The sequence below is a fragment of the Paralichthys olivaceus genome, chromosome 11 (genome assembly GCF_024713975.1).
Source record: "Paralichthys olivaceus isolate ysfri-2021 chromosome 11, ASM2471397v2, whole genome shotgun sequence".
NCBI classification, from domain to species: domain Eukaryota; kingdom Metazoa; phylum Chordata; class Actinopteri; order Pleuronectiformes; family Paralichthyidae; genus Paralichthys; species Paralichthys olivaceus.
The window spans coordinates 7018307-7032686 of record NC_091103.1 but is presented as its reverse complement, the minus strand read 5'-3'; the positions used below and the strand labels follow the sequence as shown (position 1 = coordinate 7032686).

The 14380-nt window shown below is 38.6% G+C and overlaps 1 protein-coding gene across 3 annotated transcripts in view; it reads left to right on the top strand.

Annotated features, from left to right (window-relative positions):
* Positions 1-14380, top strand: part of lsamp (limbic system associated membrane protein) — a 531736-nt gene that overhangs the window by 460444 nt on the left and 56912 nt on the right. For all 3 annotated transcript variants that reach the window (XM_069534420.1, XM_069534419.1, XM_020094830.2), the window contains 2 exons: positions 4534-4678; positions 7707-7794. In XM_069534420.1, the coding sequence (XP_069390521.1) occupies positions 4534-4678; positions 7707-7794 (233 nt within the window). The remainder of the gene's footprint in view (positions 1-4533; positions 4679-7706; positions 7795-14380) is intronic.

Below are 14380 nucleotides of genomic sequence, written 5' to 3'. Positions count from 1 at the left end.
TTCATGAAACCTATCTCACTCCATTTTGAGTGGAGATAAATGCAAACCTGTTTCATGCCTTGGCGCCTCCTAGCTTATATACTCAGACAGGCTTATTGAGATACATTAGTGTCTATGTTGTGTTTTAAATGACAAAATATTCTTGAACGCCTCCTCCCAGGTGTCTCATATGAGATTACCTGTCTATCAAAGACTCTAGGATGAGTGTTAGGCAGCATTATCAGGAGGCAAGAGATCTGATTAAATACATGACTGGCACATTTCCCTCTTACTAGTTTAAAAGTGACACTGTACATATGCACAGTGCAATGGTAATGCTGCTTTGGTGTGCACAGTCATATTTTATATTTCAGTAATTATTAATGTCCAAAGGAACATTTGTATTGGTGAGGTATTAATCCAAAGTACACTCTCTTTTAATTACCACCTGTGGAAAATGTAATTTTCTTGTGCTTATATAATCTTCACAACTCGAGCCCTGAAGGCAGAGTTACTGAAAAATCAGTGTGTTAAGCCTGAGATGAGGCAAACTCTGGAATTTCCATTCCTGAAACTGAGATGACTTATCTTCACCAACGCTACCTATTTTATGATTAATCCGAGGCAGTGATCGCTCTCACATTCAGATATTACCTATGCATAGTAGCTTCATGCCTAGCCCAGAATAAGATCTATGCACTGCCTGTCATCATCACACTAAGACTGTGGATATTAAGACAACTGTCGTGTTGTCAGTCAGTTCCTCTGTTCTGAAACATTTACCATTTACCACTTAAAATTAAAAAGGAATCTGTGTGAATAATATTTTGCTGGTGTGACTTGTCATAATGAGGGATTTTTTTTTTATCATAGTCATTATAAAATATTAGAGATAATATAATTGTCATGATCACATTGAGGCTGAAAAGACCTTGTTTGCTTTGTACAGTATGTTACCCTTCAATAGCATTTCAGTAACTACAAGTTGAAATACAGCCTTCGAAAGCTGTTAGATATCAATAATCATCCAGGAATCTACATTTAGATTAAACCTTAATACTCTTTCAAACTGCAAATCATTTCACTCATTGGGCTGTTGCCAGACCACGAGGTTACAATGATCTGTTTGAGTTCTATTTCCATCTGCTGCCAGCAACACTTTGTCCCCATCAGGTTTCAGCTGGATAAATATATCTGGAAAAATGTTTTATTTAACAATCAGCAGTCAAACACACCTTAAATTAATGTTTGCTGAATAATGTGGCCTAATGTGGTGGATAAAATGTAATAGTGCAAACTTAAACTCAGGCTCTTTCACTGCTGCCGCTGGGGTTTTTAAAGGCACACGTTCATTGCCTCATGTTCATCTCTCTTAGGGTCAAGGTTTTTCTTTATATACAGTCTATGGTTTTCACACATCGGCGATGTGAATTTGGCATATTTGAAAAACTGCTCCAATACCAATTTAGTATTGTGTTTTCTTAAGAGTTTAATTTGAGGAAGGTCTGGTTTGTTTTGTTCAACATTCCCAGCTTTAAGTCTACTCGTTACTAAGATAACTGTGGCTAACAATGAGTAATAAACCAATGTTGTTTAAGTTTATATCTTCTTCTACTACTACTGCTTCAAAATGTGGCATCTTAAACAGTATGCATTCTGATTGGTAAGATGTGTACATGCTGGTAAGGGAACTCTTGGAAAAATGCACCTTGGTCAAAACTTAAAGCCACAATACACAGTAAAGTTCTGTCCCTGATGTGAAAGCTTGCATGGTTTATTTATGAAGTGTGAATTAATTGCAAGAAAAAAACACATCTGGTGTGCAAAGTTCTTTAGGCTCAGAGTTTGTTAAACCCACTTTCTGTAACAGTTGATCTATTCATTTTCCTTTAGAGAGTTTGCATCTAAATGTTTCAGTACTAAATTCTGACAATGGCTGCTTTATTAAATACCTGACTTTTTACACAGGTCGACCACTAATGAGTTTAACGTCTTCAGCATTTTCTTTTCCACATTTCCAAATTAGAAATCTGCATTTGCCCTCATCATAGCAGAAAGTAGCACTTTGAGAGGCTTCGCTGTCGTCAATGTTTAGTACGTCTCTGAGATCAGTAACAGAACCTGACATAGTGACCAAGACTGACTATACCAAGTTAGTGATGACAAATTAGTTATGAGGTGCAAAACTATTACATTTCTACATTTCAATCATAATTTGCTTGAAATACATCTTCCAAGTCTAATAAATGTCTGATTAACTGAAATCAAGATTTGTAAAGGAAACTAGTGTCATGGTTCAATTCACGTCTCCTCTTTCCGTCTTTCACTTTCCTGCTTTTCTTTTCGGCTCCTCTGGGTCACTTCACATTAGGAGATGATTGGTAATAGGGTAAAAGAGGAAGGGGAAAAAAAGATGCAACCATTAAGTCAGCCAGCTTATTACCTCACTGCAACACCTCAAACCTGTCACTATGTCTGTATGCCTCATGCTGTGCAACATCATCTATAAAAACATTTGTTTTACTGAGGAAACCTAAACAACTCTGAAAAACATTTGATCAAAAGGATATTGATAAGTGTGTGTCTGCACATTTAAACTATTTCCACTGAACTGGAACTGATGTTTTTGTAGCTCCGAAAGCTCTGAGGTCTTGACTGGAATTTAAAAATAAAGTTGTGAAGGTTTGAACATATAACTTGCATGAATCGTGCACCACAGGGGTGCATCAATCTTCAGCGAATAGGAGAGGTCGAAGGCATAATATGAGTAATATTAAAGGAATTTTAACTATTTGTGTCAGAGTATATTTTGGTGGTCCATATATTTCCTCTGGATTATTTTGGAGGAAGAAATTTAGTTTGTATGGATGATTATAGTTTATTAGGATGCTTTTGGGTCATCTGTATCTATTAAAACCCTGACGACTTGGAAGAGAGAGAGGTAGATGTCAGTGTGAGTCAATAAATACAGAAGGTTATCTGGGCTCCACACAAATGGAAGGAAAATCAACAAGGATTCAAGCTGTGAGTACAAGCCCTCAACAAATCTGACATGCAGCTTCCACTGAGTAACAGGCTGGGGTGACGGTACCAACACTTTTGTGCATCACCCAGGGTCACCTGCCAAAGACAGACTCACTCTACTGCCTCGCTAATCTACTGCCTTGTAGCCCAACACACTGCAAAGCAGCGTGCACAGCCAGGGCTCAGGGAGTCGCCAGGATTTGCATGTGAGGCACATCCACTGTCGGCTTGCATTACAGCTGATATCCATTCTCATTGATTCCGACGTCTTCTCACATTTACATTTATTCATTAGGCAGACGCTCGGCTCCCTTCCCTCCTGCGCAAGATGTCTTCGCTCGAGCTTACTTGGCTTAATGCTCTGACAGTGCTCAACAAGAAGTAAACAAGAGGATACCGGTGTCCTTTCTCCTTCATAGGAATAAGCGCACAGATAAAGCGGTTGGGTTTAACCGAGACAGGAAGGAAGGCAGATTCAAAGAAGAATAAGGAAGGGTAAAAAGTACAACAGGAGAACAACAGTGTGAGAGGGAAGAATTAAGAATGGAAGAGAGAAAGATTGTCCTTAACTTTTCTTTTGAAACCTCAGGCTACGTGAAATGCTGAGTTGTCTTATTAAGTCGACTAACTTTGAAGTTGTTGGTCAGCAGTATCATATATAACACTAGCTTGTGTTAAAATATACTTGGCCCATTGTATCAATACACGATTGTGTATGAACACAGAGCGTGACTGGTCTGCTGAGACCCACACATCTGTTGTTCACACAGGGAGCGTGTCTGCTGCGGAGATGCTACGTGAGGTTTCCGGTACGAGGTTTCCGGCATGACTTCCTCAAATCAAAGTAGCCTATGTACTCAACTAAATACCAGGACTCTACGGAATGAAGTCCTCCAGTTCTGCAATAATAAAAACAATAATTCAGTCAGACAACTCACATTCAAATGTTTATTGCAGCATTAGAACATAGTTTGTGTTTGGCGCCGACTTAATCACTCCCCCGATATGATTACACAGATATGATGGGAGTGACGAGCAAATACTCTCCTGGAGGCTACAGGTGGCTGCTGGGGTGGTGGAGGGACTGAAGCAACTGGTAGCGATACTGCAGCAGTAGTGCGAGCAAAGGGGTTGATGGGAAATTTATCTCTGCTTAAATAGGCTGCCTAATAAGGTGGGTGTGTATAATAGATGATTGAGGAGAATGAGGTATGTCACATGATGTGTGTCACATGATTGAAGCAGCGCAGCTATAGTTGGCTACCTGAACTAGCTTGAAGGATCGTTCCATTAACCTTATTAACCGTGGAGAAAATAGGCGACACCCTCTTGTAGAGCAGCACGCCACACTCACTACTGCTACTGTCCACATTTTGCTTTCTTCTTAAAAGATCCCACATCATGAAATGAAAGAAGTGCAACCTCCTTTCCTTCGACACCTTTTCCCTCTGCGCCCCCATAATGAGAAACCAAGCTATATATTTCTTTGTTTCCTTCTCCTTACCTCAATCATTCTTGTCGTACCCACAGGTGTTACGTTGATGACAAGGTGTCCAAGGTGGCCTGGCTCAATCGATCCAACATCATTTTTGCCGGCCAGGACAAATGGTCCCTGGACCCCAGAGTAGATCTGGTCACTAAAGGACAGCTGGAGTACAGCCTGCGCATACAGAAGGTAATGTTGACCACAGTGGGAAAAAACTAAACTTTACTGTTCTACTTATAAAAGGATTTAATAGATATTTTTTGCTTTCAAGAATCCAATGCAGCAATATTGACACATGACCTCAAACTGCACACTTTGCTCTAAATGTATTCTTTTTAAGAGCAGGAAATGTGCTGTTTAAATATTTATCCATTCATTAATTCATTTATTTATGAGCAGATTCTATCAAAGGCACTTTAGCTGTACTTCATTCTTAAGTTTTGCTTTAACATCTACTCTGTGCTCTCAAGACATTGATGTTTTAATTTAGAAATCTTTGCAAGCATAACTTGACATTTTGAGAGATATGATTGTGTGCCCACTTAATATGAAGCTGGAGCCAGGGTGGTAAGATAAATGTGACACAAAGACTAGAAACATGTGTAAGCAGCTAACCTTTCTCTGTCCAAAGGTATAAAGACATTCATATTTAATGGACAGAATTCAAGACAGATATTGATTTAAGCATTTCACTGTCAGCAAGAAATGTCAACGTATGCCTTAAATTTGAATCACACCAAAACGGATGCAGTAAATCAATGATCCTGAACAAAATGTGTGCAAGCATACCATTGTGTATGTTAACTGCAATCTTCTGATATAGACAGATGATATTTGCTTATGTAAGACCACATGGCGTCATCCAATATTTCAGTAACACCTTGAGTCTTTTAGATTAGGTTGAAACTTTCATCTGGACTTAAGGATGAACTGATTAGACGGTCAATGGTCGATGTCATTCTGACCTCACTAAACACAGCTTTGCCTAATGAACACGATTTATCAGAAATATATCTGAGAAATTGCCGCAACTTTGCCAAAAATGTTCAATTGGACTCACAAATGAGCTCATTAGAATTTGGATGTCAAAGGTCACTGTGACCACACAATTTACATTTTGGACCATAAATTCCAGATGGTGTTCACAGTGGTGAATAAATTATTGAGTTGATGAGCTTCAGTTGCTCTTAATTGAATATATGAGTTTTTTCCAGGGAAGATTATTGGTCCAACAAGTTCAGTCTCAAAGCTTGAAGTATTATTGAAACATCTCAGTTTAAAATCAAATAGGGGTGAGCAGATAACAAGTCTGGGTTATTAGAAGTCATGTCAAGATTGATATTATCTTACTAAGAATGGAGACATCAAGGTCTTATCCCAATGCCAGTGACAAGACTGCAACTTCTGAATAAAACATAGAGCAAAGGTGTTAAAATATGCATGTCACAAATACCCAGACAATACCTTTTAATACCTTTTGTTTAATCCCTTCAACTTCTTTTGAAAACGTTTTCGGTTTGTCCGCCTGTCCGTCCTACCTTTGTTTATCTTTATATCCGTCCCATTCTTGTGAGCGCAATAGTTCACACCCAGAGGTGATTTTCATTACGTCTCCCAAAGGAAAAATATGAAGCATGACAAGATTTTATATCATCACACATGTAAACATTTAATATACCACTAATGACTTTTCTATGTTATATTTTTAGGGGATATATAGTTGCATGGAATACGTTTCCTGTTTTTTCTATCTCTAGCGTAGAAGGTGTTGAAAAATGCAGAACTTTGACACCAGAGACGAGGTAGTCAGGCTTAAGCTGTAATTATTACTTCTCCAGGGTGTACACACAACAGATGTACACAGGTAATCATTCAATTGTGTAGGAAGCAGAGTCGCAGCAATTGAAGCAATCGGAAAAATGGAAAACAGTTTAACCCTGTGACAATTAAAACAAACCGCCACATCCGTTTAGTTTCATCAACGTAGACACACAGGACAATGACAAGATGAGCAACTATATTAAGTACCTTGACGACAAATTCATTTTCTTTTCTAACTGTTAGAAGATCAGCTTTGGAAATGCTATGCTGAAATGTTCACCCAATCTGTGAAATAAGAGAGAAAACTCCTCATCCAGACATTGGATTAACCAATTTACCTGATACACATGTTCGCAACGTGTGTGTGTGTGTGTGTCTGCTAGCCTCTGTAAAGTACGTTTATGTTTTTTCTGCACAGATGCATAATTCCAATTTAAGACAATAAAAGCACTTTAGTGAGACGTTGTGGTTTTGTGCAAATGTTAGCTAAGTAAACAGATCGCATCCATTCATTCAGATTCGACATCTGCATGCTGTTGTTGGTTTTGGTGTTGATTTTGTGGATTTTGTACTCGTTTAAGACTCACAAATGTATTATTTGGTAATTTCTTAGAGCGTTATAATACAGTACAAATAAAATTAGGGTCACTTACAACAAATCTGAGATTCCGCAATTCCAATATTATAAGAATACAGTCTAAATACATGGGGGGGGGGGGTATCAGAGGATCAGTCTGTTGCCTATATTAAAATGAAGAATGTGAAGCATCCTGTTACTGTAAGTTCCTTTAGGTTTAACAAATAATGAAATATTGAATGTATTGGCTCATCAGCACCACATTATCATGAGTATCAGCACTTTGATAAAAAAAAGATTTAGCAATAAACTGTCTATTCTGAAGAAAGAACCACACAGACCTGGAGGAAATTGCCTCTTTTGTGGAGGAGGTCAGTGCGGTCGTGATAGACCTCACAGTCTATCACGATAGGCTGGGTGCCTATTTGTGATATTAAAAGAGGTTTCATAGTTTCTCAAGAAACATGATTTTGGATACAGAGGGAGTGGAGTGAGCACAGGTTTTCCTTGCTCCTTATTTTTTAAAGTTATTTTTATCACTTTTTTCTCATTAAATTACAGTTTCATTTTTGATTATTTATACTTCTCATAATATCCCATTTGTATTCATGAAATATCTAATTAATTGTCTTCAATATGGACCTAATACCCAGTCATAATAAAATCACTGATACAGGGGGAAATATAAAAATAGAGTATTTTATCTGTAAAAGGTCACAAAATGAACTTGCAGACAAACATTCCGTTCTGCCAGTGTTATTGTACTGATCTAAAGTTATATTCTAACTAATGGAAAACAATATTCTGCGTTATGTGCAGGTTGACGTCTATGATGAAGGCTCATACACCTGCTCCATACAGACCAAGCAGCAGCCCAAGACCTCACAGGTCTACCTCATTGTGCAAGGTAAGTCTTATCACACAAACTCCAGCAGGGAAATTACCTTGGAAACTGGGTGAATCAACCACATTATGTGCTAAACAGAAGCTTGCTACCACTTGGCAGCCAAAATTGTCCTTTATTACATTTCATCCCATTTTAAATGGTGTTTCTGAAACCTCTAGAGTGAGAAATGTCATTGTCTAACAGCACAATGGCTGCAGACATCAGTGTCACCGCAATATGAGTGTGAAAATGTGGGGCACGTTTAAGGCGTCTGCCATAAAAAATGTAGAACATGTTGTCAAAAAAAACCTTTATGTCACAATCCCCAGCAACACAACTTCTTGTTCAAGTTCAAATGAAGCTTAAGTGCACTTGAAAAGCTTCCAGCAGTGGTTTACCATTTCAAAGAATAGGACGTTATTGCATGGAGAAAGCAGGAAAGTTGAAGGGGAAAGGTAATCACCGGGAGAGCAAGGGAGAGGAGTTGCTGCAGGATTTGATCCAAAGCCTGCAGGGTGGAGGGTTTTTTTTTCTTCTCTGAATGCCTCTCAAAGGTTATCTTCTGGGTTTTAAGGTTGTAGCTCCTGAGATGAAAGACAAAGCAATGATATAAAATCATCAAACTGTTGTACCTGAGACGGCTGACAATCAGGTGAGTCGTGTTCACTTTCAGCTGAGGGGTTTGTAATCCTGCATGCGGATACAGAGGAAGTGAAATTTGCTGACCGTCATCCCAGACTGCTTATTTCACAGCTAGTGAAACAAAATATCTTGCCATAATTCTGAGGACAGACACACGTTTACATCAGACTATTGCCAAGCTGCTACGAGCACAAAACAAGTTAACCAATGGATGTGCCAAAAGGTAAACTAGGAATAGTTATTTTAGTGCCAGAGGAGAACAATTCAAAGAGAAACCAAAGCACGCAGAAATTGACAAAAATGAGCAAGTTCAAGAAAAATGAGTCCGTGCTCACGTCTTCAGCAGGCTCAACAACGTGTCTGTTAAAAAAGTCAATAACGTTAACAATGCTATCACTCAGCTTTTTCCGACACCAGCAAAGTGAGACACATCCCGGATGTTAGCAGTGGTTTTCTGCATGTCTAAATATTGATTTCTGTTGGTTTACAGAGCAGGCAGCGGTTTAGATCATTTCTGAACTGGTGCTGCTCTGTTATGACCAGCAGCACACACAAAGGATGATCTCTAAATGCACTAGAAAGCAACATACCTTTTCACGACAGCAGGAGCAAATCTGTCTTACCTTCAGAGAGTACTGTATTTTCCCGCCTCAGTACTCTGTACCTGGTTCTCTGTGAACGAGCAAGTTAATTGTACAGAGCAAAGAAAAAATGTACCTCTTACTGCTGCCTCTTAACACTGATGTGCAAGTTGCTTCAGTTTCCACATGCATCTGCACATGTGTATAATAATGCATGAAATATCATAACTGATATAAGAACAGTGGAAACGTGGGGGCATACTTGTGTCCAGCGGGGCTACGACACGCCCACAAAAAAAAAAATATCCCAAGATCGATGCAACGTAATTCCTTCTCCAGTCACAAGAGGGCACAGGATAAGAGCAAACAGGTAATATCATATCCCTTATGGGGCAAAACATTTTTCAGAGATGTAAGCTTCCACTTGGGTATCGGCTAATCGATATCTACTTCCAGCTTTAATTGGTCGAGCACTGCATGCCTTGCCTGTCGTGACGGCACCGTTCCCTTTTGTGCCGTCCTGGACATGTCTGCTTATTGTCCCTGGAGTTCAAACTAAACATGATAAAGCAGCATTCAGCTTTTTATGCAGCACAACTCTGAATCAAATACAGAAAACAGCTCTCGGTTATTTTAAATCACAAGAAAAGTTTGATGCCACTGCCGAAGTTATTCAATTTTTATTTTTATGGTCTGTTTTACTGCATTCTTTTAAAATCCTGTTTAGATGCGTCTTTTAGATTGCCCTATGTTTCTTTTATATGTTGTCCCATTTCCCTTTTTATATCTTATATAAAGCACTTTGAATTGCTTTTTTAAAGGCTCCATTCAGATAAATACGTCTTTACGTACTTGAGTGCCACAATTAAGACTGCATTAGCATCCCTGCAAAGCGGGCAACAGTTTTTCTGAATATCAGTTGGGTCTTCATAGAATAATCACTAATGTGTCAAACGTGTCACTGCAGTATACCAACAACTAAGCAGGTCATCTTCCATCACAGGGTAGACGTATAAATCAAATTTTTAAGATCTTTCTTAGTTTGCTTTGAATTCATTAGTCTAAATATGTTTTCATCCTTTTCTTTTAAGTGCAAAGTGATTATCTCACCATGAGAAGATTTAGATGGATGCAGTCTGCAATGATTTTCTATTTTTGATCTGACAGTGTTTTTGATCAACAGGTTTTTCACTGTGTTAAGTGAATTATATCGTATCGTTAAAAAACTGAGATTCCGCCATAACAGAAAAATCTGGATTCGAGAAACTGGCGGCAGCAAACCTCTGACTGTTTTGCATAATTAAGTGACTCAAACAAATAATCAAATATAAATGTAGCCGAATCATTTTCTTTCAGTCATTTTATGATTATTCAACTAATCATTTCAAATTAATTAAAGTGGTTCAGCGACCCTCATGGAGATAAATTGAACCATCTCAATATTATACAATAATTTGATGAAAATATTTTTACAGCTTACAATTGTTTAGCTCAGCAAAACCACGACTTGTGTTTTTACACTGTGGATTATAAAAATTAAACAATCAAGATAAAAATTGATAAGTAAAATTTAAAGGTGAATTTTGTGGCTATTGACCATTTGTCACTTAGTCGTCCTATCTGTCAACATACCAGGCAAAGAGACAAAAAGAAAAATGGCAAACAAATAATCTTGCAAAAAGCAGCCTCATTAAAACTCATATTTGTATCTACTCACTTTGATTTGTTACTGCAAATACATGCTTTCAGCCATGAAGGCATAATCTTTCAGTTACCCAGAGAAAACACACGTACAGTTGCGCAGGACTGTTTCATCACTCAGTGATGTTTTTTTGTTTAAGCTGCTCTTCTCCATTTGAACTGTGTGAAGTGAATCCTGACCCCTGATATATGCTACAGGCTGCCAGTAGAGGAAGTGCTCCACAGTGTAATTTAACTGCTCACACAATAGCCTATACTAGAGAACTTGTCATACAGCTATGAACTGAAGATATCATCCATTAATAGCATTTTTAAAGGTCAATATATGAATTGATGCCCCTCTTCTGGGATCCATGGCAGCGTATTGCCTCTCCTTCCCAGAATCCATTGTGTCCGATTATTCAGCAGTTGATCATTGGAATGTGCCCGCGTCGACTTTCAGAGTTTCTGTCGGCGGCCTCATTTATCACGGCTAATGCGACAGTTATAGCCAAACATTGATTCTGTTGCTTTCTCTCCCTGCTATTTTGCCCTCTGCTGTGCTTCTCAAAGTCCCATTCAATTTTTGTCTGCCATTGTTATGCTCATCTGTTGTATTTCCCCCGCTACGTGGGTGTAATCTCCTCCTTGAGGTTCAGTTCAGCATCTTTCATCTAAATTGCGGCGCAGTGCTGAAGGCGCAGGTTTCTGGCAATTACAGCGAATGTGTTATTATGAGCAAATACTGAGACGTTTTTATTCACTGTTCAAGTGGTCAAATATTGGACATAAATGTGAATAAATAACAAGAAAACAAGTGAAATCACATTTAACTTCTTCTTTTGTATAGTTTTTATACACTTATTTTTTGTACTTTGTGTGTAGTCTTTCACTAAGTGAAGATCAATGTGTTTTTGTGAGTGGCTGCTCTATACCATCACATGCAGCAACCTAGACTAACCCCCGCAAACCCAATCAACTCTGTGGGATAATAATTCACCCTGCCTTCATCTTTTAATGGCTACGAAAATGTTCTAAGCATCAAACATTGCCCCTGGTTACAGACCCAAGAGCGGGTTCACATAACCAAAGCTGACAATTTTCTGCTAGCAGGGACAGGGAAGTAATTGGAAAACAAATGATCAGACAAAGTAAATTTGCGCTGGATGAGAAACTGGCAGAGTCGCAAGGCCCAGACGAGTGGTACCAAGCAGCAGGGTCACCACACATGACAAGAATCCCGATATAGTGACAGGCTTTCCACCCAGATCCAATTTGAGTTTTATGAAACGTAGAAATTTAGCCGATGGGGAAGCAGGCCATCGCCGTGATGATTTGAAGGTTGGAATTTGTTGTTTGCCAAGTCTATTTAGATGTGGGAATGTAGGAATGAGTTTGAAAGTGCATGCATTGCGACGCCGTACAGCTTTTTTGTACTGTACTGTCCTTTTTTTATTTTGTTTAATTAGATTGTTTTATGTTTGTTTGAATAAGTACGATTACAGTTTTTTACAAAAAGTAAAATTCTTATCTTGCAATGTTTTTCTGACACAGTAAATCTCTCCATTTCACTTTTCATAAAGCCTTCAGAGAGGTATTACAAAATAATACACATTACGGACCTAACCATTGAATCTAACTGTGCTGCACTGAGTTTGCTGAGAATTCAAGTTAAATATTCCACCTTTTGATTAACTAGGAGAAAGTAAACTCCTGCTGCAGACAGTGAGTCAGACAGCAGTGCCGTGGAGGGGGAACAGTCTGTGCTTTCATGCTGATATCCATGGTCTTAAATCCTGTCTGTAGCACATATAAACCGCTTGGCTGCCATTTATGATACACTCCGAAAGGACGGATGGCAGGAGAACATGTCTCCAAATGTTAAAAGAAATATATCTAACATGATAAACATTTAATGGCTTATTCCTTTATATCGTCATATGATTGAGCTAAACCCCTCTTGAAGTCCATAATCAGAGTACCACGATCTGAAATGATGGATTATTCCCCATTACTGTGAGTTTCTAAGCATATCTGTCAAAACACTTAAGGAACACACTCATGCATGGCTTAGCAATATTTTAGTGTTTCTAAACAATTTACATTGAACAGTTCTCTGTGAGCCAAGAGAAAATATGGGAGCAAAAGAGTGACATGGTGGGAGGTAGAAAACAACACACATCTAGAAGAGCACTCAGAGGAGCACAAACCTCCACCAAGGCCCAACAGTCTCTGTATATGAGACCAAATTTAAATCACCAGATTTGTATTTAGATCTGCACCAATCTTCTTAACTAGCCTGATTTTTTCCCCTATCAAGATCCATGAATTATTCCCTGAGAAATTAGTGAAAATGCTGAAAAACACCCTCGCTAAGTTGAAGAAAGTGAAAATAAAATCCCCCTTATTTGGATCTGCATCTAAATCCAATGGCATCCCTGACCCATAATAAATCCTTCAACCAAGTTTCATGGTGATCGCTTCAGTAGTTTTTGTGTAATACCAGACAAACCAAGAAACAAATGACAAAAACATAATCTCCCTGGTTGAGGTAATAAATGGGTATTCAAACAGGATAAATCATGTAAGAATCTGCAATTATAAGTTGATCACTGTACAAATAAACTATTAAGTATGTAAGATTATGCTAAAGTACCCTTCTAATTATTGAATATTACAGTTTGTGCTGCGTATTGAATTTCCCCCTTGGGGGATCGATGAAGTTTCATCTTCTTGTTTCAGATTAGCAGTCAGTGGATGTAATACAGATGCATGAAGAAGTTATAAGTGCTCACTGGAGACACATGAGGAGATGTATTTTAATGCCAGGTGTGGACCAACATAGTTAGAGCTATCTACCTATCATCAGATCACTGGAAACGCATGTTAATACCTGGTCTGAACGCGACCAAAGACACTGCAAGTTAGGTCATGAGCTAATACTGATCAGTACCCTGGAGGCCTGAATTGTAAATGTCACTTTAGCTATGCCCGAGTCAGTTTGTCAAGCACCACCACTTTGAGTACCAGACTGAAATACCATCAGCTTCCGGATGTTTGGACAGATATCCATGGTGATCAGAGGATTAGTTTTCCTCTTTATATTTATGAGATGTCTCAACCACTGCTGAATAGATTGTCTTGACATCTGGCTGATATAATCATGTTTGCCACAGTATGAACCAAATTACTTTGGGTGATTCCTTGACTTTTTTCCTGTGGTAGCATCATGTACTCTAACATTTTTTTGTCTTAAATGTCACTTATCACTTGAATTATCTCAGCCTCTTCTGGATGAATAGAGCATGTGTCCATTACTGGGGTTTATGATATAAAAAAAAGCTCCAAAACTAATGACAGCCCCATCAGGCTCAGCTGTAGTTTGTCTTTAGTGCTCATTAGCATTTGTCAGCTGGCTAATATGTGCTAACTTAAGCTGCTTGCAGACATTCACTGAACTCTAGATAATATCCTGATATTCTTTGGAGGGGCTGTATGTAAGAATGCAGTGTTAGAGTTTGAGACTCCAGATGTTCTCTGGAGTTTTTCCTGCCAGCCCCCTGGTAAAAACTGTGGATAATGTTCGATTGACCCCATGTGAGAACACAACAGAACTACATATACATAGAAGACGCAGATGAAGATGTCAACTTTGGAAAGACAACAAGATACGAGAACTTTCTGGTGATAAAACAAAAACCCTT